We start from the raw sequence: 27886 nt of genomic DNA, 5'->3' as shown, positions 1-27886 counted from the left end.
TTCTGTTTATTCTGGAAGCCCAAGGGGGCAATTCGTTTATTGGCCTTTTTCCAGCTTCTTGAGGCCACCTGCATTTCTTGGCTGGTAGCCCCTTCTGGAGGGCCATTGTTCTGCCCTCCACACTTGCCCAAGGTCACAGCCAGTAAACTGAGTGCTGTGCCCGGGGAAATTTATCTATGTTGGCTGTTCGCTTAAATGGAGACAAAAGTTACTTTCCCTAAATACTACTGGAATTTTTCTAGAGCCAGGTGGAACAACAGTTTTAGAACGCGCCCTTCATGGGCCCGCCTACTCCGAGAACGGGGCCTCCCGCCAGACCAGGGACGCTTCCTTGGCCCGCAACCTGAGAGACGACCAAGAGGCCCGCCCCACCCGGCGGAAGCGCGCCAGTCCTGGGGGCGGAGAAGCCGACTCTGGTCGCGGAGAAGTGGGTGAGCCGTGTAGTCTGGCAGGCCGCCTCTTGCGGGAGGATCGCGGTGTGGGGCCTGGGGAGCGGGCGGCGTCCACGCGGGATGGGGGCGAGTGGGAGACGCGCCCCGGATGCTGGAGGGCCGGGGCCCCAGCACAGCCCGGGGCCTGGCCGCCCGGCGCGCGCGCAGCCTGCAGACCCGGGGGAGGGGGGAAGGGGGGCGGCACAGGTGGGGTCCTGTCTGGGGAGCGGGGTCCCCGGGAGCAAGGATTTGGTCGCGGGTGAGCGGGGTGACTGGTCTCCTCCGTGGTGCGGTCACTCCGCGCGCACCTTCTCAACCTCACCTGTATCTCACCGGCGATCCCACTTCTGGGTATTTGCAAATCGCTTTATTAGTTTTTGTTTGGCATAGGCATGCGAAGGGACACTTTTGTCACATTCAGAGTATGTGCAAGTCTCTTAATGATCTTATGGGTGTAATGTTGAATAAAAGGGCAAATGTGGGCAGAGAGGACCAATTGTGGTTTTCAGCCAAGAAGTGTCAGTGGTTGCTGTGTTTATCAGTTACTGCCTGTCACGTAGTAGAATAGACACCCTGCAGTAAACACGAATAGGAGTGTGGGGAAACTTGCCTCCGTGTTAAATCGTGTAACACCAGGGGTCACGTAGAATAGTGGCAAAGAACTTTTTTTTTTTCAGGTCCCTAAATAAACTGAAAGACCTAACTGTTCTTGAGAAGTTGTCTTGAAGACAATGCATCTGATTTGGTTATATGAAGAAATTATTAGGGTTTCCTGCTAATTCTATGATAAACAGGAATACAAACGAAGTTTTACAGTTCTCTATACCATAGGTTTTGGTTTGTGCTTTTTTATCTACATTGCTCTTAGTGCCTCATAATTCCTTGTGGTATGATTTAAAAAATATAAAATAAAACACTACAAATAAGCTTTCTGAAAATCAAGTAAATTCACTCCAGTGTTTTTTCCTGTAATGAAAAAAAGAAAGCATCAACTTTCTAAGCTTTTAATAATAATAGCTGCCATTTATTTGGGGCTCCTATGTACCAAAGTATTAGGAACTTTATATTCATTCTGTCTTACATATTAAGCAGTGCAACTGGCTGCTTTATCTGGGAAGCATAGAAGGGGAGACTGAAATTAAGAGACTCTTTAATGTCTCTTAGTCACAAGCACCTCCAACTCAACATGCCTTTCCCCACCCCTGCCACATTCCCATTGTCAGAAAAATCAAACAAAAACCACACACACAACCATTGTGCCTTTCCTCTCTCTGAGAGAATGAGACCATCATTAACCCAGTTTACACCAGAAACCTGGGAGTCCACTGTGTCCCCTTCTCCCTACTTGTCCCCCATAAATCGATCACCAAAAATCTTGCCAATTCTTTCTACATATTTCCTTCCCATTTTCTTTATCCCTATTGCCACCACCCTATTCCATTCCATCATCATTTTCCTGCCTTTTCTGTTGTTGGAGTCTCTACTGCCCCATCCCCTGTCCAGTCCATTCACTTTGTAGCCAGAGTGAGTGAGTGTTCTAATAGGCAAATATAACTGTATTGCTGTCTTGGTTGAAACCCTTCTGCGACAGCCCATTAGTTACTCCAAGGATAAAATTCAGCAACCTGAACTTGGCTTAGACAGGCCCTGTCTGCTTTATTAATCTAAGTTCTCTTTCAATGCCTCAAATTGAACACAATCTCTTTTGCCCTTAAATATGCAATTCCCTCTGCCTCCATCAGAGGAAAAACCCCTTTTGCCTACTAGCCAGCTTCAGTTCATCCTTCAGGCTTCAGCTTAAATATCATTTTCCTCACTCCCCTGGAGATTTCTGCTGTGTGCCAGCTCCTTCTGTAAGACTCACTACTCTACATGTGTTGAGATCTGTGGTCCCGCCTATATGGCGGCGTCCATGATGGCAGGGATGATGAGAGATGTGTGCAGGAGTATAAAATCTGGCGCAGGTGCTCAGTGTCTACCTGTTGAATAATAAAGGAATAAGTTGCTGTTGTTCTGTCATGGTGATTAGAGCTACTTTGCATTAATTCAGCCTTTTGAAAATGAATGTAACTCACACGTTTCTGTTTTTGACTACAGTTTGGGAGTTCGTGGTGACTGCGAGAGTGGAGCCGGGCTGTCTCGGTGCCCAGCATGGATGGCTACACAGTCCTGAGAGTGATCGGGGAGGGCTCCTTTGGCAGAGCCCTTTTGGTTCAGCAGGACAGCAGTCATCAGATGTTTGCCATGAAGGAAATAAGGCTTCCCAAGGTCACTGCTGAATAAATTAGCTCATGTTGAAAGTGCACGTGCGATTTGTATAGGAGAATAAGCTCTTGAGATTTGACATGAAATTGCTCCTCGGTGCCAAAGATGTAATGGGTTTATCCATTAGCTTTACAAGGTTTTAATATATTGTATTTGGTTCTTAGGTTATTGTAATTAACAAAAAGGGAGAAAAAATAGTCAAAGGTGACGATTGCTGTTTATCTCAGAATAATTTGTAATAATTTCCAATTTTGTATACCTAAGAGTGTAGGGCGTCTGCCAAAAACAACTCAGGTGTAATATTAATGAAAAAGGAACATAAAAATACAATGAAGAGCAAAGAGCTAACATGCTAGCCTTTGGTATCAGGACACTTATTCTGTGGATCAGTTTGTAGGTTTTGTTTCCCTGTATGATGAGGAAGGTGCTCATTTATCACTATCTCTGTGTATCTTAGTTGTCCTATGAAAGAATCCATGCCATGGAGGCTGCCTAATACTGTTTTGATCAATTTTTAAAAAAATGCATTTTAATAAAATTCCCAGAGTGCTATTCCCTGCCGGGGCCCCCCTTCATTCTTGACCTCGTTTAGTGATTCCCAAACTTGACTGAGCATCAGAATCACCTGGAGGGCTTGTTAAAATGTTTTGCTGAGCCTCACACCTAGTTTCTGCTTGAGGCAGCTGGACAAGCCTGTACATTTGCGGTTTTACCCAGTTCCCTGTTGGTGCTGAGGTTGCTGGTTTGAGAACCGTTGTTCGGTTTCTTTGTAAGATAAAGCAGTCAGGATTTTATCCTCATAGAGTAAATTAAAGGATAAACAACTTTGGAAACTACTTTGCGTATGGTCTTTGTCCATCTTTGCTGCAGTAATACACCGGTATATTCATTTTTGTCTGGGCCGGTGGACTGATAAAGAGATGCAGACAGTAAAAACATGAAATCTCTAGTTTTCTTTAAGGATAGACTACTGTGAATGGCCTACTGGCTCTCCAAATCAGGTTATGCTTAGGCTGATGTTAACACTAGTTTACGTTTATACTTGTCAGAATATAAGAGGTCAGCTTAAGCATGCAAAATATAGCCATAGTTGAAAAATCACCATAGGTGTTCTCTTAGAGTTTGAGAAACTTAAGCTGGGTCAAAGTGCCGTGCTGTAAAACTGTATCTGGCATTGAAGTATCGTATAAACTATATGATTGTGAAGCTGTCTACTTTAAAATGAATATTACGTTTACACTTATTTAAAATCTTCCTCTAGTCTTTCTCTGATACACAGAATTCTAGGAAGGAGGCTGTTTTGTTAGCCAAAATGAAACACCCCAATATTGTTGCCTTCAGAGAATCATTTGAAGGTAAATATGAAGTCCCCCAGATGCATGTATTTCTGAATTTGATTATGGCCACTACGCTTTCCTAAAGAGTCTTACATTTGTTTTAGCTGAAGGACATCTGTATATTGTGATGGAATATTGTGATGGAGGGGACCTGATGCAAAAGATTAAACATCAGAAAGGCAAGTTGTTTCCTGAAGATATGGTAAGAGACTGATTTACATAGTTTCCTTTGATTTACAAGCAACTTTTCTCATAAAAATCTGTATAAGTTAAAACAAAAGCATTAGGTCTGTGATTACCTGACACTCTAGTTAGAATGGTTTCATTTGTGTGTCCGTTCTTCTGTTTAGTGTTGTCAGGATGTGGCTGCCTGAGATGATTTAAGGAAGTAAAATAGATATATTTATAAAATATCAAGGCATAAAACATCCATTTTAGAAGAATTTAAAAATTGTATTGCTCATCATATTTTGTACTACATATTTAAAAGTTTGATTTTTGTTGTATTTAAAGTTTAGAGGGCAGATGGATTTATTTTGTATTTCTAGATCATCAGAAAAATGAAGCCCACATTTCTGTTTCTGGGGAGTACCTATTCTCAATTTGTTTCCTTCTAAAGTTTAGCATATTTCCTTAAGTTTAGTACTTACTGCCTTTTTAATTGAAAATTGCGTACTAATGTTTGAATGAATTGACTAAGGAAAATATTTAAATAAACAGCTTTTACGAGGTTTAATTTGCTTTCAGGTATGTTATAAAAATGTATTGGTATAAATATTTTTTTATTTACAAGTTGTTTTGTTAAAAATATGGGCTCCATAGTTCCAAGGAGGTCAAACCTTGACTTCAAATGAATGAATCTCTATACCAGAAAAGAAAAAAAAAAACTCAGTTTGGCATTTAGTTCTAGGCTCCTGGAAATTCTGGGTACTATTGACTGGGGATTTATAAGCAGAATACTGACCACAAATGATTATTGACAATACAATGAAATATTTTAATGTTAATATAAGAATATTCTGAAAAAGGAAATGAAAATCTTATGTAATGATTGCACTATACAGTTGTAGCATATTTATTTCAAAGTGGTAAACTACTTTTATATATGTGTTTAAGAAATACTTTGGGAGGAGATTGGTAGATGAGGGTAAAGGGGATCAAATATATGGTGATGGAAGGAGAACTGACTCTGGGTGGTGAACACACAATGGGATTTATAGATGATGTATTATAGAATTGTATACCTGCAATCTATGTAACTTTACTAACAATTGTCACCCCAATAAACTTTAACTTAAAAAAAACAAAAAAATACTTTAATTTGGTTGAATACAAGAAAAATACAATGGGAGTTTTTTTTAATTGCTACTTGGATCATACATACATAAGATGATGAAACGTAATTTATAGCTTTTCTGACTTTCTCTAGACAACACTGAATCTTAGTTGAAATATCATTTTTAGGAGTTCTGTGTTTACATTATGTAAAACCAAAGTCACCTAAGGCCTAGAGACCATTCTTTGGAATTTTGGGTTAATATGAACCAATTTTTTGCATTCTTGCAGATTTGCATGCTTTTTTCTTACAGATACTTAATTGGTTTACACAAATGTGCCTTGGAGTAAATCACATTCACAAGAAACATGTGTTACACAGAGATATCAAATCCAAGGTAAGTGGAATACATTTTTGGTCCATGAAACCCCCAAAACTATTTCATTTAGTCTTTTTTTCTGTGTTATTCTATTTCCTTTTGGGACATTTTTATTTAGTTCAGAAAATTTGTCAACCTAATATTCATACTAGCCAAGTAAGGTACTACGTGATAAAAAAATCATTAAATCTCTTCAGTAGTATATGTTAATACGTTCCAAGCTTTCTTACAGTAGCGACTGCTTACTAAGACTATTTGTTCTCAGATGGAAAATGGCTGAGACCTGGGCCTGCCACATGGAGTTACCCTGATATAGGTTCCCAGTCGGTCAGTCAGGGTCTGCTGATACAATCTTAAGCTTGCTTGTTAGATTTCTAAGCTGTCATTCTGAATTCCTAAGCAGGAGGATGTATAGCTGTCAAGAGGCTCTTTGTCTTTTTGTGTTCCACTTGAGGACTCAGCTATTAGCGTTTCTACCCTTCATCTCTCCATCATCAGCAGGCTTGGAAAGACAGCTTCTCTGGAGACCTCTGCCTTATGTTTGAGTGATGGAAGACATAACCTGAGCTCTTCTTTTTAATGCAGAATATCTTCCTCACGCAAAATGGGAAAGTGAAACTGGGAGATTTTGGATCTGCCCGTCTTCTCTCCAAGTATGTATGTCTATCCTGTAGAAGTGACAGTCATCAAATAATCCCTTATTCAGGAATGCTCTGTACTCACTCTTTGCCTCTCTATGGTTTTAGTCCCATGGCCTTTGCTTGTACTTACGTGGGAACACCTTATTATGTGCCCCCGGAAATTTGGGAAAACACACCTTATAACAACAAAAGGTAAGTAATGTACTTATTGGTGCAAGGGTGACTGTTTGGTGGCAGGCATTGTAGCCTACAAATGAAGTTTGGTTTTTAAAAAACTATAGGTGAAAGCAGTGTCGAATCTGACCTCCGAGGCTTCTAGATGAAAGTCATATTTTTCCAACTGTTTTAATCAGAGTTGAGAGGAGCTAAATGTAAATGGTGAAAGAAAGGCCAGTCATTTCTGGTGTGAATTATATCATTGGTTCTCAGACTTTGCTATTCCCCCTTCTGAAAATCCCAAAGTGCAGGTTGCAACCATACCAGTTCAGTCAGAATGTCTGGGGTGGGAAGCAGGCATCTGTAATTTTCTACGGTCACCAAGTGATTCCAATGTGCAGCAAAATTTAGGAACCACTGGATTCTGTCATTGAGTTAACATTTACAGGACTAGATCATAAGCACTCGATTGATAGGTTAATTGATTACAATAAGATAGTATGAAGACCTCATGATTTAAAACTTACCATTTTTTCTGATTATAAGTAATACGGTATGTGCCGGTTGAATGAGTCTGTGGTCAGGGAGGAATTGGAAATATGGGATGGTACAAGAAAGGAAATGTCAATCACCCACTTTTTCACAACTATTAATTACATTTTGGTGTTTTCTTCATCAATTCATTTCTCCCCCACCCAAACCTCGTTTATGTACTCTATATACAATTTGGTATCTTGCTGTTTTAATTTTATATTATATCATATTCATTTGTGTATGATGTTTAAGATTTCTGTAAGAATTTAATCACTTAAGTAATTATTTAAGTAATTAAACTCATACAAATCTTAAATATTTAAACTCTTTGTAAATATTGTTAATGGTTACATAATATTTTACTACATGGCTCTTCCAAAATTTACTTAACATTCCTCTGGTGTCTCCAATTCTCAATGTCATAAACAGTGCTGTGATTAATACACCTTTTATGCATAACTGTGTCATTGTTTTGTATCACATTCTTGTCATGAAATCTGAGAAGTAGGAACACCTAAAGGCTCTTGTTATCTTCTGTCAAGTTGCTTTCAGAAAAGGGTACGATAATTCATACTAAATAGGTTCCTTAAGAGTAAAATTGGCTGAGTTGGGGACAAAACAGCTATAAAGGGACTTACTGAGGCAATTGGGAAAATTTCAGTTTTGAAAAAAATATGAGATAATATTGAATTCAGGTTAAATATCTTGGATGTGACAATGGCATTGTGTTTATGAGGGAGAGTGTCCTTACTCTTAGTAGATACATGCTGATGTGTTTATGGGCGGAGTGTTTGATGTCTGCAACTCAGATATAGATAAAGGAGGGAAATAGCACTCAAATGTGGCAGATGTTAATGAGGAAAACTAGGAAGGAGGAAGGAGCATATAGGCATTTATAACTTTTCTGTAGGTTTCAAACTTTAAAAAATTAAAATTGGGGGGAAAGAGTTGATAAAAGCCATTAGTTAAAATTGTAGTATCATCTAGAAAAAGTCTGGAGAATGACAACTAGGAGGTGAGACTGATGGAGATTCTTAACATGAAGAAGGGTGAGCATATAGGGCAAACAATAGAACTCTTCTGATGTCTAAAGAGCTCTTTTGTGGAAGAATGAGTAGTCTTGTTCTCTTTGTCTTGGAATGTAGAACTAACAGAGGGTGGAGAGGGTCTCCAGAAGACACGCTTGACTTAATGATATGGAAGAACACTGTCCCTTATAGCCTTCCAACAAGGGCACAGACTGTGCCCAAGGTAGATGGCTGGCCATCAGGGGGTGTGATCAAAAGCCTGGTTTGTTCACTGATGGTTTGGGTGGAAGCTGCACTAGAGGAATTTTAGTCCTTCGTACTGTGATAATCGGAGTCCACAAAGATTCCCTCTTGTACCAAATACTACAGAAGTGATATGTGAACCACCCTGATTTGGAGGGGTAGAGGTTGGGGAGCAGAGAGTTTATTGTGAACATTACTGTTAGTAAGTAAGTATTAGACCAAAATTACCAGATGTTTTATTTTAATAGCCAGAAATTACTTATAATATATAGTTTTATTAAAGGTAATTTTCATTTTTTTTTATATTGGAAAGTACATATGTTTTCATCTGATAACTCATAACCTGCATTGCTTCCAGTGACATCTGGTCCTTGGGTTGCATTCTGTATGAACTCTGTACCCTGAAGCATCCAGTAAGTATGGCGGGCAAAACGGAAAAGGCAGCCTTTTGTAGCTGGCTAAGTCCTAAGTAATGTGCCCAAGTCCAGTAGCTAGTTTGCTTCCCTATGATGAATTCTTCATTATAAAAGTTTCCATATCTTTCCATCACTATCATCTTTGCTTTGACCCATTTTTGTAGCAGATACTAATAGAAAATTTCCATTATTTCGTTTTTTTGTAGTTCTATATTTAGCTTCTCTCTCTCCCTCCTCCCTCCCTCCCTCCCTTCCTTTTTTTTTTTGCTACTAATTTTTTTTATTTTGACAAAATACATATAACCTAACATTTATCATTTTAACCATTTTAAGTGTACAATTCAGTGGCATTAATTACTTCACATTATTGTGCAACAATCACTACTATTTACAAAACTTTTTCATCACCCTAAACGAAACTCTGTACCCGTTAAACAATAACTTCCCATAGCCCTCTCTCCTCAGCCTTGGTAACCTCTAGTCCACTTCCTATCTCTGTGAATTTCTATACTCTAGATATTTCATATAAGTGGGATTGTACAGTAGTTTTTATTTTGTGTCTGGCTTATTTCACATAGCATACAGTTTTCAAGGTTCATCCATGTTGTAGCATATGTGTCAGAATTTCCTTCCTTTTTATGACTGAATAATATTCCATTGTATTTTATGCCATGTTTTGTTTATCCATTCATTTATCTCCTGATGGACAGTTGGGTTGTGTCCACCTTTTGGCTATTGTGAATGATGCTGCTATGAACATGAGTGTACAAGTATCTGTCAGAATTCCTGTTTTCAGTTGTTGTTTTTTTGAGTATATATCTAGGAGTGGAATTGCTGGGTCATATGGTAATTGCATGGTTAGCTTTATGAGGAACTGCAAACCTGTTTTCCAGAGTGGCAGCACCATTTTTATACTTATCTTTTACAGTTAGATTTCATTTATTATGTGAGTTTCGTGTCTAACTGAATTATTATGAGAAAATAGACTTTGCCCTGTAATATAGTTTTCAAGATATTTTTAAAAATAATTTAACAAAAAAGAGATAACTTGCTCTGCTTCCTCAGCAGGTGTTTATTACATAGAGTGAGCAGTCATAGCTCTGATCCCTGTTAGGTCTTAGCTTTGCCTAGAAATCAATTCTGTCCTTTGGGTATGGATTGAAACTTGGTGCTAGCAAGCGTTTTTACAGATGTGCTGGAGAGCACATAGGGCTCATGAGAGTAATATCAGAAAAATCCTTCACCGCCACTAGATGAAAGTAGCTCAGACTGAAGTCATGCACTGCTAAGGAGTGGTTTATAATGCTGGCTGCAAAATTAGAACAATGTGGGAAACTTTAAAAAATACTGATGCCTAGGCCACACCAGGCTAATTGAATTAAAATCTCTGAGGGTTTCCTGGGCATTAGTGTTTTTAAAACAGGTGATTCTAATGTATGGCCCAACTGGAGGACCGCTATTGTATATAAATAAAATTATTTTTTAAACTCCAATGTTGTATTTATGATTATATTCTTTATTTCCCTGATTTTATCTTTTTCAGAAACTTTTATATACATGTTCTTTTTTCTTTAATTTTTTATTGAGGAATATTGGGGAACAGTGTGTTTCTCCAGGGCCCATCAGCACCAAGTTGTTGTCCCTCAATCTAGTTGTGGAGGGCGCAGCTTAGCTCAAAATCCAGTCACTGATTTCAATCTTAGTTGCAGGGGGCGCAGCCCACCATCCCATGTGGGAATTGAACCGGCAACCTTGTTATTGAGAGCTCGCGCTCTAACCAAGTGAGCCATCCGGCCGTCCCTACATGTTCTGTTTTTCGTAGCAAGCATAACTATTAATGAGCATAGTGCCCGGAATGTTTGGCACACAGTCTGTTCTGTCATCTGCTTTTAGGCAAAGTAGTTCTCAAACCTTTAGGAAATGCAGAAAAACTCAGTAAAATTGTTAAAAAGCCTGAAGGAATGCAGATTCAATTTTTCGTTACTTGAATTTTTCCTTTGTCATATGTTGATTATTCCTTTTTTTATATCTTCACTTGTATATTTTATTAATAGGGTAATGCACTTCCAATGCAGAATGCCAACATGATCTTATTGTCGAGGCTGACACCTAATATTAATTCTATTAATTTTAATGAAAACTCTTAAAATGTTACTCTGGTATGTCATGTTATATCCCACTCTATTGTCAAATTTTAATAACTATGTTGATGACTTGAAAGGTGAAAAGGATTTTGCCATAGATGTTTAAAACTGGAAAAGTCTAAAGTGCATATTGCCAGGAAGTAGTCCTGGGGATTTCTAGGGAGGAGTGAAATAAACCAATATTTATTGTAAGTCTTTAGTGTCATTTGACTTCTAAAAACATCATATGTATGTATTACTTTGATTTTAAAAATATGTATAAAATGTGTATCTGCAAAAACATTGATTAAAAGTAATAAAGTACTGATGTTAAGACTTACTCTAGATGGGGAAGAAGCTTTTTTAATAGTTTTTTACCTTCCTCCCAAACAAAATCTTATGTTTACTGTAAGATTTCGAATAGTATTTTAAGGATACCTCTAAGAAGAAAAATGATCAAGCAGCAGATACATTTATAGATACATTTATTTGAATTAATTCATATGAATTCAGTTCCTCTGGTATTTTCTTATTTTTATTCTCCTCCCTTGTATCTATCTGCCTTTATAGTTTAATTTTACTTTTCAGTTTCAGGCAAATAGTTGGAAAAGTCTTATCCTCAAAATATGTCAGGGATCTGTGAGTCCACTGCCATCTCATTATTCCTACGAGCTTCAGCATCTAATCAAGCAGATGTTTAAAAGGAATCCCTCCCATCGCCCCTCAGCTACCACTCTTCTCTCTCGAGGCATTTTAGCTCGGCTTATCCAGAGATGCCTAACCCCAGAGGTATGCTATGTGTTGGATTGACTGTGAACAGTTTTCAAGTGTGTGTAAAATGGTTTATCTTTTAAACACAGTTACATGTTTTACCTGTAAAATCTCAAACAATGCAGCAGTGTATAAAAAAAAAAAGGTAGAACTTCCCTTCCCTCCTCTTCCCCCTTCAACAATGTTATTCCCCCAGTATCATCATAGGTATAGTTTTGCATAGCCTTTCAGGGCTTTTCCTAGATAAGTGTCTGTGTGTCTAAATTTTATTTATTTATTTATTTATTTATTTATTTATTTATTTGGAAAAGGGGAACAGGACTTTATTGGGGAACAGTGTGTACTTCCCGGACTTTTTTTCCAAGTCAAGTTGTTGTCCTTTCAGTCTTAGTTGTGGAGGGTGCAGCTCAGCTCCAGGTCCCATTGCCGTTGCTAGTTGCAGGGGGTGTGGCCCACCATCCCTTGCAGGAGTCGAACCGGCAACCTTGTGGTTGAGAGAACGCGCTCCAACCAACTGAGCCATCTGAGAGCTCAGTGGCAGCTCAGCTCAAGGTGCTGTGTTCAATCTTAGTTGCAGGGGGCGCTGCCAGCATCCCTTGCAGGACTCGAGGAACCGAACTGGTAACCTTGTGGTTGAGAGCCTGAGCTCCAACCAACTGAGCCATGAGGTGCCGTGAGCTTGAGGCAGCTGAGCTTGAGGTGCCTTGTTCAATCTTAGTTGCAGGGGGTGGAGCCCACCATCCTTTGCGGGACTCAAGAAGTTGAACCGGCAACCTTGTGGTTGAGAGCCCACTGGCCTATGTGGGAATCGAACCGGCAGCCTTTGGAGTTAGGAGCATGGAGCTCCAACCGCCTGAGCCACCGGGCCAGCCCCTATATTTATTTTTAAATGGCATTTTTATTTTTCAACTTTCAATGTTATTGTGGGAAAGAATGTTCATAATTAAATGACATGGCAGCATCTAAAGAAAAGTGGTTCATATCTTTAAATTCTCTGCTTTAAATTTTCAGATCATCACAGATTATGGCGAGCAGATACTGGAAGAAACTAAAAAATCTAAGCATAGTACACCAAGAAAAAAGGGTAGGAATTTTAGAAAGCTTGTTTTTTGTTAAGTGTTCTTTTTAAATGTAGTATACCAAAAAATAAAAATGTAATTTTCAAGTTAATAGAGAGGTTTTTCAGAGATACTCCTCAAATCAAAATTTCCTCCTTGTTACTTAAGATGTAATTCTGTACTGAATCTTACACATTTAGTTTGCCAGGGATCCAAAAAGCTTGGAGATTTTAGTGATGTAGCGATTGTTCTCTGTTTTATTATAGTATCATATTTACTCTAGTTTGTTATGGGTAAGGCAGAAGGCTTCTGTGAGCGAGCCTAGGAGTCTAACCATGAAAATCCAATGTTACCCTTAGAGGAAAATTTATCCCCAAGTTTCCAAAGATCCATCTTGTAAATAAAGGTTTAAAAACAGAATCCTAACAAAAGTTGGAACTGTTCACATAATAGCTGCACAAAATTTTCATACATTGTCAATCCTGAGCAAATTTCAAATGTAATTTATTATCTCTCTGGAAGTTGTCATCTCTTAATTTTTTTCAAAGCTGTTTTTGTTATCAGTGACTCAGATTTTCCGTATGAAGAGATTCAAAAAGATAGTAGATATGACCAGAATAAGAGAGAAGAGTTAAGGTGAATGGAAGGTCACCCACTGTAGGGACATGTTGCAAAACCTCCCCGTTTGGTGTCCATTATCTCAGTGTTGCATACCACAAAAGAAACACTTCGAAAACTACTGTTTCCATAAAGTTAAATTTTAAATGTTATTTTTGTAAGAATGATGTAAACCCTTCAGGCTTATAATTTACTCTTTTCTCCATTATTTAAGAGGCAGCTAGTAATCTTTGTGTCAGCAGTTTGTTTTAGTGTTGATTTTACTTTAGGTATTGCCTTATAGCTTTTGTTCACATCCCAGGGTAGTTTGAAATTATTCGTTTTTAAATGCTGGGCAACAACAACAACAAAAGCAGTGTAAGAAAAGTTTAAAGATAGTTTGGAAAAGTGTAATTTTACAGTGTCTAAAAAGAAAGGAGTAAACCAGCGAGGAGGTGCCACCATGTTGGGGCCACGTGTCTGGTGGCATCTCCAACTAGTCTATAGACAGTGAGACTAGAACAATGAAAGCTCTGTGAGGAAGGGGACCCTGTCTCATTTTCTCACTGTTGTATCCTCTGTGCCTGTCATCACAGATGCTCAATAGCAAGTATTTAAAATGTTGACTGAATGAGGAACACAGATAGCAGGCCTCTGTCGAAGAAAATCAGGCCGGAGCTGTCCTTACCAAAGGGATCTGTTGCCGTAGTTCTCTCTGACTGAGGGTCGCCTATTCCACCTGCTAGTATCACAGGTGTCAGCAAAAGCACTGACTAGCTTGCGCTGAAGGTGTTAGTGACCTGAGAATGCAGAGTATCTTACCTCCTAGTGCCTAAGTGGGTTGGCATAAATAAATAGAGATGTCAACTTTCAGATGAATGTTAGGAATACAACAGCAGAAATGGCCTCTTAGCAGCTTAGTGTTACTAGGTGGTTAAAGCTTGATAATCACTATTCAGGCTAATGCTTTGGTTCTTTGACTTTAAAAACTTCATTTGTCTTCATTTGTCTCTCAAGCTTTATGCAAATCACATTAGCAGCTTAATAATGTGAGACTTTATGTGCTTTCTCTTTTTACCTTCTCTTTTCTCTTTAAGCAGACCCCAACAGAATCAGGATTGCTTTGGAAAAAGAAGCAAGCACAGTGGTAAGTGCTTGAAACTTAAATTTATGAAATAACCATTTCCTGGGTCCCTGGTATTATTAGGTGTCATGGGATATTTGGAAGACTGCGACCTGGTCCATGTAGTTTAATAGTTTTTTATCTTTTAGCATGTGAAGTAATTGGTAGCTAGATTCCTGTACTGCCAGGTGAGCCACTTTAGATCACCATTTATTTTGTTTGTTTTTTTATTTTTAATTATTGATGGCAAGTGGTTACAATATAACTGTGAGACAACTTTGTTCAGCTTTTAGTCATGAAAATCCTGTGTTAGCCCGGCTTTTGATTTGTGTTTTTTTTTTAGTGTGGTAAAATATATGTAACATAAAATTTACCATTTTAGTCATTTTTAAGTATATAATTCAGTGGCATTAATTACATTCACAAAATTGTGTAACCATTACCACTATCTGTTTCCAATACTTATTCATTATCCAAAACAGAAACTGTACCCATTCAACAATAAGTCCCCATTCCTCCCTCACCCCCACACCCGCCCTGGTCCCTGGTAACCTCTATTCTACTTTGTGTCTTTATGACATAATTGGCCTATTCCAGATACTTCATGTAAGTGAAATCATACAATATTTGTCCTTTTGTGTCTGACTTCTTGCACTTAGAATAATATTTTCAAGATCCATCCATGTTACAATATGTATCAGAATTTCCTTCCTTTTTATTTAGATCACTGTTTTGATATTGACATTTTTCTGTTCGAAAACTTTTAGTGCCTCCCCATTATCCCAGGAATCAAGTTTTTCAGCCTGTCCTTCAAAGTCCTGTTGGTATTGTTTAGCTCCGAGTGCTTTTGCATGAAAGCTACAGTGAAGTCATACATAGTAACGGCCATTCCACTTCCTAGTGTTGTCATAGCCCTCTTGGTGAATCGTGTCCTACTGATGATTTTTGTCTTTCTTCAGCATTTTAATCAATCTTTCAACTTGAAAGGATGTACTAACAACAAATTATTCTGTACTAGTAATTAAACTTCTAAATTTTTTGAATGACCCTTAGATTGTAAATAAATAACATCCTACCTTTATGTTGCTACAAGTGGAATATATCCTGCCTCTCTACTTTTTTTTCTTTGCATGGTTATACTATTTTTTCCAGCTTTATTGAGGCATAATTTACATAAAAATGTACTCATTTTCAGCATACAGTTTGATGAATTTTGGTAATTTTATAGTCTTATAACCATCACCACAATCAAGATACAGAAATCCCATGCCCCTAAAAAAGTTTTCTCGTGGCCTTTTGTAGCCGATCTCCACTCCCGTCCCAGGCAGCCACCACTGATTTTAATACCACCTAGAGTGGGTATCAGTCAGTGTGTTTTCACAAAATGAAAAGGATACAGTATGTACACAGAATGGACAAAGAACCAAAAAAGTAAGTCAGGTAACAGGAGACCTGAGGGAGGAAGCGAGTCCCGGGCAGGCCCACAGGTGTGATGGGCTGGGAGTGGTGTTGGATGCTGCTGTGTGCAGGGGAGTGACTCTCAGCGGGCATGGAATATGAGACTCTCCCCCCACCACCCCCGCCCCCTGAGCTTTTAAAAACTGCTCATCACAGCCACTCCTCCAAGGTTTTGTCTATTGGGTGGGTGGGTGGGGGAACCTTTGAAATCATGCCGCCTGGGTGTATGGGGAGAGAAGTTTGAGAACCACTGTATAGAACGTAAGAAAACAATGTGCCAGCTACAGCCTGCTGTTTAATTTATTGATTTATTCAACAAATCATTGAGAACCTATGTGTTGGAGACTCAAGGCACTGGATATGTATTCCTTCTCAAAATATGAGATTTAAAGATGATAGCATGTACTGTATAGTTCATGAAATCAAGTGCTTTGATAATTTGGAAAAATAATGAATTGAGTGGGAACATTTTGATCATATATAGCAACTTTGTACAATATTTCATTTTGATATTTCCAGCATGAAAAGCCCAATATAGCAAAAGATGTTGAGATTTTTTTATTATTTCCTCTATGAAGTCCTCTCAAATATCTGTCATTTTTATATAACCTCTTTATATTTGCAATGATTGATATTAACAGCTAGTAGTGTATATGACTATTAATATACATATACATACTGTATTTCCCCGAAAATAAGACCTAGCCAGACAATCAGCTCTAATGCGTCTTTTGGAGCAAAAATTAATATAAGACCTGGTATTATATTTATATTATATTATATTATGTTACATATTATATTATATTGTAAGACCTGGTCCTATATTATAGTAAAATAAGACCAGGTCTTATATTAATTTTTGCTCCAAAAGATGTATTAGAGCTGATTGTCTGGCTAAGTCTTATTTTTGGGGGAACACGGTATGTATGATGTATATGGCTATTAATATACACTTATGTATAAGATCGGTGATCATTAATGTTTTTCAATTCATTAACCTTTATTTAAAATTAAAACATCTGACTGCATAGTTGTTTACCTTTTTTGTAGCAAATCACGCATTATTTAATCTGTATTTTTAATCTCTTTTAAAGCAAGAGGAAGAACAAGGTACAAAGTACAGCCACACTGATTTAGAAAACATTAATAAAAATATAGTTGAAAGTGCACTGAGGAGAGTAAACAGAGAACAGAAAGGTAAGTTATTCAAATTCTAATCATTGTATAAGTGAGGGGTTGGGGAATATAAAAGGAATATCAGTGTTCACATGACTAGGTCACAGGTGTCATAAACAAGTGGACAGGCATACTTTTGTTTGCTTATCCAGTAATTTATTTATTTCAGGAATATCTTATCCATCAAAAAGAGAGAATAGTGTTTATTAGTAAGAGTCTTTAGAAAAACTAGTATTTGTTATGCTCTCAACCATAGAAAGCATCGCATTCAGTGTGTATCTAAGTCCTCTCAGAGCTTCATTCTTGTACATAGTGTAATATGTAAGTATATACATATTATTATTTTTTAATTGTATAAAGTCTTAATTTTTACTTTTTTTAAAAAATTTTTTATTGGGGAATATTGGGGAACAGTGTGTTTCTCCAGGGCCAATCAGCTCCAAGCCATTGTCTTTCAATCTAGTTGTGGAGGGCGCAGCTCAGCTCCAAGTCCAGTCACTGTTTTCAATCTTTAGTTGTGGGAGGCGCAGCCCAGCATCCCATGCGGGAATTGAACTGGCAACGTTGCTGTTAACCTTGTTGTTGAGAGCCTGAGCTCTAACCAACTGAGCCATCCAGCCGCCCTGTACATATTATTTTTAAAAATTCACCTTAATGATTTGTTTTGCCTTTTCATCTGGATTTTTTTTTCATTTCCTTTGCTACTTAGAGTTGAACAACATTGTTGTTAGATCTGAATTTGAAAGAGAAAAGAAAATACTTCTGTATTGTTGTTAGAGAAATACATGTGTGGATATAAACGAATAAATGAAAGAATATGTTCTGCAATCCTTTTTTACATTTTAAAATCAGATAATAAATCAGTCCATCCGAGGAAAGCCACTTCACCAAGTCCTCTCAGGCGACAGTGGGAAAAAAATGCATCCAGTGCAGCACTTACAGCTTTGGAAAATGCATCCATACTCACGTCCAGTTTGACGGCAGAGGATGATAGAGGTTAGTAGTCAGATTGAATACTATTATTATAGAACATTTTCACATAGTTGTTTAATGGGCTGGAGATTTTTTTTTTTAATGTCACTCTGTGAAGGATGTTTGGTGTCACACATTAGAGTGCTGCTCAGACAGGTGAGTGAAGTAGATTTTAATAGAGAGTAAAATATGATTGATTTGCTTGAAATATGATCTGGAAGATATGTGCTGAAAATCTTTTTTATTTGGCCCTAATTTTTATCTTTTCACAACTAGGTGGCTCTGTAATAAAGTACAGTGGAAATAATACCCGTAAGCAGTGGCTCAAAGAGACTCCTGAAACCTTGTTGAACATCCTTAAGAATGCTAATCTCAGCTTGGCATTTCAAACATACACAGTATATAGACCAGGTGATTCATGTTTGTTATGTAACCATGGAAACCCTTGGATTTTTTTTTTTTTTCAAGTTGTGGTAAAATATACATAACACAAAATTTACCATTTTGAATGTTTTTAAGTGTATAGTTCAGGGGAATTAAGTACATTCATATTGTTGTGCAGCCATCAGAACCATCGTCTCCAGAACTTCCCATCGTCTAAAACTGAAACTCTGTACCCATTAAACAATAACTCCCTATTCCCTCCTCCCAGAAACCCTTTGATTTTAAAGTTATAAAATAATTCATAGCGTTGTATTTTTAGGTTTTCTTGAATCTTTCTTAGCTAGTCTTAAGCTATAGTTAAAATTTCCCATAGAGCTATATTACTTCTATTTGCTCATTTGTTTGCTTATTTTAATAATCATGTGACTGCTTTCTTTAAGAGTAGCCCATTTTTCCTATGCAAATACACTGGTGATTTTACAGTTCAGACTTCCTCACAGTAAGAAACTGTAATCTGACTATCCAATGATAACTTTTAATGCTTTAATATAAGTTCTTATAATTGAGGATTTTAATTGTATTGTGAATTCTTTTGAAGAAAGTAGTATTTTAAAATGTAATACACACACTGATGCTTCCTGGGCTTGTTTTATGCCAGAAATTATGCTAGGTAAAGTGGGGAGGTACTGAAAAAAATATATAGAACATGGAATTATCCTCAATTAACTAGCAAGCTTTTGGAGGATTTTAGTCCAAAATGCACAATGTTTAAATGAGCATGATTTCTGTTCATATTCCTCTGAAGGTTCAGAAGGGCTCTTGAAAGGCCCCCTGTGTGAAGAAACAGAAGCATCAGACAGTGTTGATGGAGGTTATGATTCTGTCGTTTTGGACCCAGAGAGACTCGAACCTAGACTGGATGAGGAGGACACGTATGTTGTGATATACCTAGAAAGCTTTAGTTGTGGTGTGTGTGTGTGTGTGTGTGTGTGTGTGTGTAATTTAAATTATACTTTAATAATTTCAGGTTTAATCGGAGTTGGTTATATTATTTTACATCATAAATGAATATTTTGATTTTTTTTGTCTGGCATGGTACGGTAATACATAATAGTAATTACAGAATTCCTGACTGAGCCATATGTTTATAATGTTCAGCTTGGACTTATTATTTTTTAGTATATTTGATTATATATATTAACATATTAATATAATATATTGAAAAATTTATAGAAACAGTGAGAGAAGTGATCTTTTATAAGAGCTGACAATTTTTTTCTCTGTTCAGTGCCTTTTGGAGCTCATTTTTCAAAAATGTAAATATTGTTATGATGGTGTTCTGCTTACGATGTCCCTAATATGGAGGCTTAATATCCACACTTTTTTCACAGGGACTTTGAGGAGGAAGACGACAACCTTGATTGGATATCAGAACTGAAGCAGCGAGTTGGCTGGCCAGAAGTGTCTGATACTCAAGGCTAATACTCAAGGAAATGTACCTTAGTCACAATGAGTAGATATTAAAAGTGAGGAATTAAAGTTTGGATAATATGAGATTACGAAATGTATTGTTCCCCTTGGAAACAGAATAAAGAGGGGAACTGAATATTTAAAATTGTTCCTGGTTAGTATTACAAGGTTTGAAAAAAATCTACAACTCTTGTGAGTTTTTTAACTCAAAGGAGAAGGTGTAGCATGATGTGTGTGAGGCTTGGGCTTTGCAGTCAGAATGGAAATTGGATGCTACTGTTTACTGCTTGTGCGATTGTGGGAAATTATTTAACCTCGTTAGGCCCGAATTTCCTCAGCTAACATGAGGATAACAGTGCCTACCTCATAGGGATGCTGACCATAGAGCATGACAGCAGTCCATAATGTTATTTGCATTTTTATGATTTATATTTATTACTATGTGACTCTTTTTACCTTTCCTAAAAATTTGAGGATCTAAATATATTATAACATAATAATGTGTGCAGTTTTTCATTGATCACCGGGTCGTGATCAATGATCTTCAATGATCTTCACCAACTACCAGCTGTCCTTAAATGCAGCCCCTCACAAGATACACAAAGAGCCCTGGTCAGAGGATCCACCGTAGGAAGAGTGGGGTGGGCTACATATCTTGTCAGAAGGTGTCAGCCTGTATGTGAGAAAGGAATGGCGCCAAAGGTGTGGAATCAATATGGAAAGTATCAGCAACTACAATGTTGTGAAACTAATAAAGGGGGTAGGATCCCAACATGTATGGATCACCATGACAAACTGCACTCCTTCCTGTCATTTAATTCCATGATACTTTAGTGAGGTGAGAATATTTTACTAAAGAAGGAACAGGCTCTTCCCAAGGGATCCCACAGGGGCAAGTGTGGGAATAACATAAGCCTGACCTGGTATAGGCAACAATGCTCAAGAATAGGAGGAGAATAGCTGTGAAACTACAGTGGGATCATTAGTAAGGATCTGCTGAAATATGGAATACATACATCTTTTAAACAATTTTTTTTATCTTAACATACAAAAACTGTGGTGTAACCTTCACCTCCACATAATTTATTTATACTTCAACATCTAGTCATCCTTAGGTTCCTCTGGTCTCTGACAGTCTCCCAGTCTTTCCTTATTTTTCAGGACCTTGACATTTTTAAGACATTAGGTATTTTGTAGAATGTTCCTCAATTTGTTTGTCTGGTGTTCTTCTCATAATGAGACTGAGCTTAAAGGGTTTTGGGGAAGAACACCGCAGAAGTGAAGTGTTCTTCCCATCACATCATCAGGGAGAATCTGATCTCAACGTGACTTATTACTTCTGTTGTTAACCTTGATCACTTGGTTAAGGCAGGGTCTGCCCAGTTCTCCACTGTAGTTACTAATTTTCCACTTCCATGCTCTGTTCACTCGAAGCAAGTCACTAAGTCCACGCATACCCAAGTGGAGAGGAATTACGCTCCATCTCCTGAATAAGGGTATAATCCAATACTAAGTCATTTATTTTGCTGCTTAAATTGTTCAAGCTTTGGCCATTGGGGGTTGTTTCAGGTTGGCTCTTTGTCCCTTTGATATGTCCACATCCTTTTGTGTTTTGAGTACTTCCTTACTTTCTGGCGCAGCTAGAAGATGGTCCAGGGTCATCTTGTACCTTCTCAAACCCAGCCACAGAATCTGCTATTTCTCAAAGATACCTAGTTCCTTTCACTGGTTTAGAAACCAAGATCTGGGTGCTGGGTGTGTTTGTTGCTACAGGAGTGTCACTGTTTTGAGGGCTTCTCAGCAGGAAGAGCTGGAAAATATATGTATGTATACTAGCCTGTGTATTTACTCACATCTGTAGTCATTTCTGTGTCTCTCTGTATGTATATCAAGGTAAGAATGGGTACATACTGATGTCTTGGACTTTAATCCAGTATCATAGGGTTCATTCTAACCACCCCCCATCCTCACCCTGTGATTTTCTGTAGCTTCTCTGACAGCAAGAAACCTGGCTTGCTTAGTTCAACATCAAAACACATGTAAAGCAGTTTCCAAATTATTAACCCATACCATTGGGAAAAACAAGTTTACCTACTAGAATAGAGTTTATGTATTGTTCCTATTGTCGTTAACCTTACACTTCCAGTCAAAACACCATTTCCCAAAGTTACTTAGGTTAACTCCTTTTCCCCCCACCATTCTTGAAGACTTTTCAAGAGTTATGGTAGACGGGGATAGTTTTAAGGATACTTCCAGATACTCAGCTTCCATAAAGACTGTATTCTGTACCTCTTAGTCATCTCAAATCTTAGTATCCCCCAGCGTGTAAACATTTCCAAACCACCAAAGGGAATTTGAAATTATGTATAGTTATTGAGAGACCAAATGAGTCTTGATTGGGTGACAAATGCTTTCAAAAGTCAGATGGTTTGCAGGGTTTTGCTTTTAAGAAAATTTCAAGAGACGCTAATGGATGATTAGGAACCATTTTTAGTGATAGATTATGTGATTCTTGACATACAACTCGGCAAGAATTAAGGGACACTTTTAACAAAACTTCCAATTCCTATTTACTGATAAGAGGCTTCTCAGCACTTAGATTTTAAAAAGAGAGAAAACAAGAGAATCAATGTTGAACCTTGTCTGTTCTAGCAAAAAGTTAGCATTTCTCTGTAGATACTAACTGAATTAATCAGGAGGGAGGAAGAGGAAAGCCCATTCAGATCTTCAAATGAATTTCTGATACGATTTTACTTTTTATAATTAGTATTTATCAATATGATTTTATTTTGATCAGTTATGTACTAGTGATTTTAATAATCTAATATAAAAGCCACTGATCAGGAAATAGAAATTAATTTCCGTTTATATGATAGGGTTATCAATAAGACTGAAGCATGAAAAACATTACATACAGAGATGAGTTCAAGGAGAGAGTAATGATGTAAACTTTGATACTTAAGGAAGAGCTTACTTAAAAAAAAATGGGTTGAAACTGCCATGGTATTTAGATTCCATTGGCTGTGTTTTACTTGTGTCTGTCAGCATTTATAATTGCTGGGAATTACATGCTTTTCAACTACTAAACGTAATGAAACGTGTTAGCTTGATGTGTAATTTGGAATGAGGAATGGTGGGAACGGGAGCATGTTTGCAGGCCATTGGCTGCAGCCAGTTTTGTAAGAGGACCACATGGAAGGCCACCAGCTGTGGCCAGAAAAGTAGGACTCCGTTCCAAGTCTTCATCTCTTGACAGTATTTGAGACCTTGCACAAGAAATTTCCTGTCTCAGTTTAGCTCATTCGTAAGACGGAGTCTACTACCTCGCTGGGTTGTTGCAGAGATAATATATGCAAAGCATCTGGTACACCGCAAACAAGAGCCGGAGCGCTGTGCTTGTTGAGGGTTAAGAAAGGAGTTCCGACCGGTAGGTCTCCAAACTCCCCACCTCCGACTCCTCTTCCTGGTGGACAGTAGGGACACGTCCCCGCGCCCCACCCACGTTCCTTCGCGTAGCTCCGCCCCGGCCGCAGGGCAGCGCGGCCACCGCAGAAACCCAGATCCACCAAGGACGCTTTTCTCACCCCACGGAGCCCGCGAAGCAGGTATGCAGCTGGCGGGCCACCTTTGTCCTTATCCCGAGCTGTTCCCAGGGCTCCGGGAGCGCCGAGGAAAGGGACCTCACTTCCGGGGAGACCCGGAGGGCGGAGGAGCGGTCTCGGGTCCTGGACGCGTCGGTCTCCATGGCAACGCGCTGCGCGCCCAGCTCTCGCGCTCCTGTGCGCGCTCCGCCGCCTTCCGGAGTGTTCCTCAGGGAGAAGAATTTCCCCCCAAATCTGGGCCTTTCAGCACCTGGTGTCACCTGTGCGGGAGGGTCGCGGTCACTCAGTGTCCACACTGGTGCCCTCGAGTACCAGCCCCATCCTACTCAATCGTCCCCACTTCCTACCCTGATACAAAAAATACTCAAAAACATAAACTGCTCATCAATTTAAAACAGAAAAAAATATTATGCCCAAACTGTAGTACAAAGGGAAATTGCAAGGAAACAATTTTTAATGAAGTCTATATTTCCATCTGTACTGATGTATCCGGGTGCCCGCGCCGGGGCAGGGAGTCACCTGACCACGAAGTTCTTGGCTACCTGGAGCTACATGGCCAATGGGGGCGTGATTTTTCAAAAACGGTGACCAGTTCTTGATAAAGTTCCAAACAGAACAAAGTGTAGTCAAGCTTTGATTTACATGTAGTTGCATTCCTCGAAAGTTCACTGTTAATTAAAACTGCAAAAATTGTATTTCGATGTAAAATACAACTGGATTCTAGCCGCAAATAATAATAAACAGATTTTTCCACGGACATGAATGTGTGGGAGACTTTCTAAAGTTGTAGGGCTGCGTGATAATCCTTTATTGTGCAGGACTGTCCCTTGCATCATGGAATCTTAGTATCCGGTGCCTCAACCGCTTCTAAATGCCGCAGTGTCTCTCGATCTCTGGGGAGAACAGAAAAAAACTCCATCAATTTTCATAATGTCCCCTAGGGGGCGGTACCTCACCACTGAGCAAAACTGGACTGTAAAACTACACAAGCATTACGGAACTTCCTGCTTTATAGAGGGGGTGATGCCGGGGTATAATCTCTTAAATTCTCAGAACAACTTGCAAAAAAAAGGTATTGTTATTTCCAAGTGAGGTTTTGCGCAGTTAAGTGAGTTCCCCCAAATCACAAAACTATAGTGTACCAAAACTATAGTGTTACAACCCAAGTCTGATCTCGGAGCCCACTGAGGGGCTCTCTCACTTTGGTTGTTACCTGTGGCCACAAGGAGAGTTATTTGACTTGACTTGTCTTGGTGAGGCTGGAAGGAAAATTTTAGCAAAATGAGTTCTTTTACCTTTTAGGGATCAATTGTCTGATTTTGTTAACGTTTATGAAAAGTGTGCAATAAATTTTCATTGCTCTTATTTCAGGAACCTCCATGCGTTGGAGACCATGGATAAATATGATGTGATTAAGGTCATTGGGGAAGGTGCCTTTGGGAAAGCATACTTGGCCAAAGGGAAGTCAGATAGCAAGCACTGTGTTATAAAAGAGATCAACTTTGCAAAGGTAAAGTGAAGCAGTTCATATTCCTGTTCATATCAGTGGTATATTCAGCCGGCTTTTAATCCGGTGTGAAAAGGGAACACATTTTGTTTTGTTTGGTTTTTACAAGTATAAACAGTTGACTGTTTACTCAATCTCATAAATCCATTGTCCAAACAACAACCAATTATCTTGTTTTTAAAAAAGAAAGGAAAAAAGAATAAAAAGGAAAGAAAAGAATTCGTATCATCCTGGCTTCTATTGCACTCCTTAGGGTGGCCTGTAAGGCCTGTGAAATACCACCCACCTCTACCACTCTTTTCTCTGTTTTGCCCTAGGGTGGTGCAGTTCCTGTGAAGGACTCCTCTTATTTAGGTCAGCTCCATGAGGGGGCCTTCCCCAAGTATCCTAGCTCAGGTAGCTCCCCAACCTCAAGCACTCCTTATCACCCCACATGGTTTATTCTCCCTCCCTCCCTCCCTCCCTCCCTCCCTCCCTCCCTCCCTCCCTCCCTCCCTCCTTTTCAAGTTGTCTAAGAGGTAGCCATTAGTCACATATAGCCACGGAGCACTTGAAATGTGGCTAATGTGACTGTGGAAATGATTGTTTACTGGTTTATTCTGTTAGGATTTGTAATGATCTGCAATTACTTTCATAACTTAATTCTTCACTTGTTTATTGTCTATCTTCCTCAGCATGCAGAACAGTGCTCAAAAATATTTATTGAATGAATGGAGGAAAACCATCTATTATTGTTAGTGTAATGATTTTGTAGAATAATTAAATGTATTTCATTAAAAAGGAATCATTTTTGCTGAATTCCCCTTGGTCAGTGTTTATGTCACCCACTCTAGTGATGTGTCTGTCTCAGAATATATTGGGACAATAATGTCCATTGTGTGTTAGAATTAATTTTAAGGCAAGTTTTGTTGGTTGCCTTCTCGAGGATTTATAAATGAGTGTAGCAGAAAAAATTTCATGCAAAATGGATTGTTCAAGTTGTACAATGTGAATGTATTTTTGCCACTGAATTGTACATTTAAAATGGTTAAAATGTTATAAATTTTATGTTATATTTATTTTATCACATTTTTAAAAATTGCAAAATAAAAGGGACTAACCCACATTATATTAAAGCTCAAAGTATAGATAATTAGTTTCTAAAAGAATGCTTTATTTATCACTGTAGGTCCCTTTTCATGAATCCGGGGCACACTTCTACTAATGTCCTCTTATTCTAGTGACCTATCACAGCTTCCTTCCACAACATTATTCTGCTCACTCTCTTGTTTACCTGACGCCTCTTCCTCAGGCCTCTGTCTCCTCACCCTCTCCATGTCCTTTGCTAGCGCTCATCTCTTTCTGTACATTGTGAAATCACCTCACTTCAATCTTTAAGCAAATCACTCTTAAAATTGTCTCTCCAGCCCTGATACCTTCCAGCACCCTAACTGCCCGCTTGATATCTTCAAGTAATCTCTGTTAGTAATCTATTGTTGTGTAACATATTACCCCAAACTTAGTGGCTGAAACAATAAACATTTACGAGTGTTGTGTGCCTCAAGAATTCAGAGCAAGGATCATTGAGGGCCATCTTGGAAGGGACCTCAGTTGTACCTGAAACAAAGCAGAAATTTCTCATCTTTCCAAGCAGACGCACTTCACCTGTTGTGTGCTGCCCAGTGTTAATGATGTCAGTGTCTTTATGATATCCAGGCTCAAAACCTTAGGGTCTTCTTGGAATATTTTCTCTCTCCACATCCAATTTCTTGCTAAATACTGTTGACTCTTCCTTGATTTTGTTTCATTCCTTTTGTTGATGCCCTGAGTCACTTGGATCACTTCAGTAGTTTTTTCAAGGCTCCTACTTTTCATGTAGCCCAATTTTGATAATGCTCCAGCTATGCCCCCAAACCTTCACTGAGACCGAAGTCATAAAGGAAACCATGGCTCAGTGTGACTACATAAAGATATAAAACTTCTGTGTGACAAAAAAAGTACAAAAAAACAACAAAAAAACCCACAATAAATTGAAAGAACATTGACAAAGTGTCAAAAATATTTTTTGCTAGTGTCAACTAAAGGGTGCTAGCTTTTTATAAATCAATAAAAACAAAAACCCAAACCCGTAATTGAAGAAGTCATACAAAAATTTCAAAATCATTAGTATACTAATTAAATAAATCAATAAATATCACTTTTTGCTTATATAATTGGGGAGGATTAAAAAGAATATGAACGTCGGGGAAAGCAGGCACTCTCTTTCTATACTGATGGAAGGTAAATTGGCACCACCCTGAATGGAATTTATCAAAATGTATCAAAACCTTGGAAGGATCCATGCCCTGTCTATTATTGACAAGGAGTAAGGTCCACAATATGTTGTAAAGATGAAAAAAATCAGGCCACAAAAAGCTATGTGTGTTTGTGTGTGTGTGTGTGTGTGTGTGTGTGTGTGTGTGTGTATGTATGTATATATATATATATATATATGATTAATGTTATACACACACGTAATATTAACAGTGATTATTGCTGGGTGGTGGGATTTTACCTCTGTCATTCTTCATTGTCAGAAATTTTAATATGGAGCATACATTATGTTTTTAAAATTATGAGTTGTATTATTTGTATAAGCAGAAAAAGCTATCTTAGTTTTGGGAAATAAAAGGAAAAGAGCACGCATCTTAAGATCCAGTAGTTCTACTTCTGACAGCTTATTCCAAAGAAATACCCAGAGATGTACTCGTACAGACAGTTAGGAACACTTGAAAGTTCAAAAGTAGGGGATTGGTTAAGTAATCTATGAAAATCTAAGTGGCTCTTAGAAATCATGTTGTAGGTGAAGTACTGACATGGAAAATACCACAACTTTTGCTAATTGAGAAAATAGTATGTGTAGAGTGATGCAATCTTTGTAAAAATATGTACATTATATATATATAGGTATGTGTATATCC

The 27886-nt window shown here is 38.3% G+C and overlaps 2 protein-coding genes across 5 annotated transcripts in view; both read left to right on the top strand.

Annotated features, from left to right (window-relative positions):
- Window positions 1–156: 156 nt before the first annotated feature.
- NEK3 (NIMA related kinase 3) lies at window positions 157–19922 on the top strand. Of its 2 annotated transcripts, none has more exons than XM_019752179.3 (16): window positions 157–431; window positions 2529–2699; window positions 3958–4051; window positions 4138–4235; window positions 5623–5706; window positions 6274–6341; window positions 6435–6521; window positions 8649–8703; window positions 11418–11618; window positions 12612–12684; window positions 14353–14402; window positions 16931–17033; window positions 17865–18008; window positions 18261–18395; window positions 19174–19300; window positions 19760–19922. In XM_019752179.3, the coding sequence occupies exons 2-16, from the start codon at window positions 2583–2585 to the stop codon at window positions 19848–19850; spliced, it is 1527 nt and encodes a 508-aa protein (XP_019607738.2). In that variant the 5' UTR covers window positions 157–431; window positions 2529–2582; the 3' UTR covers window positions 19851–19922. The 2 variants fall into 2 exon arrangements, with proteins under 2 accessions (XP_019607738.2, XP_019607741.2); XM_019752182.3 differs by having other exon boundaries at window positions 160–431; window positions 14356–14402.
- Window positions 19923–20062: 140 nt separating this feature from the next.
- The window catches only part of NEK5 (NIMA related kinase 5), a 79795-nt gene continuing 71971 nt past the window's right edge, over window positions 20063–27886 (top strand). For 2 of the 3 annotated variants that reach the window (XM_074329905.2, XM_074329904.2), the window contains exons 1-2: window positions 20063–23443; window positions 24812–24950. In XM_074329905.2, coding sequence (XP_074186006.2) covers window positions 24834–24950 — 117 coding nt within the window. In that variant the 5' untranslated portion in view covers window positions 20063–23443; window positions 24812–24833. Of the gene's footprint in view, window positions 23444–24811; window positions 24951–27886 lie in introns of those variants that run through there. The other variant, XM_074329906.2, reaches the window with a different exon arrangement.

The sequence above is a fragment of the Rhinolophus sinicus genome, chromosome 16 (genome assembly GCF_057876585.1).
Source record: "Rhinolophus sinicus isolate RSI-liver-muscle chromosome 16, RSI-T2T, whole genome shotgun sequence".
NCBI classification, from domain to species: Eukaryota; Metazoa; Chordata; class Mammalia; order Chiroptera; family Rhinolophidae; genus Rhinolophus; species Rhinolophus sinicus.
The sequence above is the reverse complement of the archived record's forward strand: the minus strand, read 5'-3'. Positions and strand labels throughout refer to the sequence as shown.

What these genes read in the sequence shown, in the direction of transcription:
- NEK3 (XM_019752179.3), top strand. Translation starts at nt 2,583, where the DNA reads ATGGATGGCTACACAGTCCTGAGAGTGATCGGGGAGGGCTCCTTTGGC. An exon ending in AGTAAACAGAGAACAGAAAG is followed by an intron (nt 17,034 to 17,864) that starts GTAAGTTATTCA and finishes TTTTAAAATCAG; the next exon opens with ATAATAAATCAGTCCATCCG. An exon ending in ATACACAGTATATAGACCAG is followed by an intron (nt 18,396 to 19,173) that starts GTGATTCATGTT and finishes ATTCCTCTGAAG; the next exon opens with GTTCAGAAGGGCTCTTGAAA.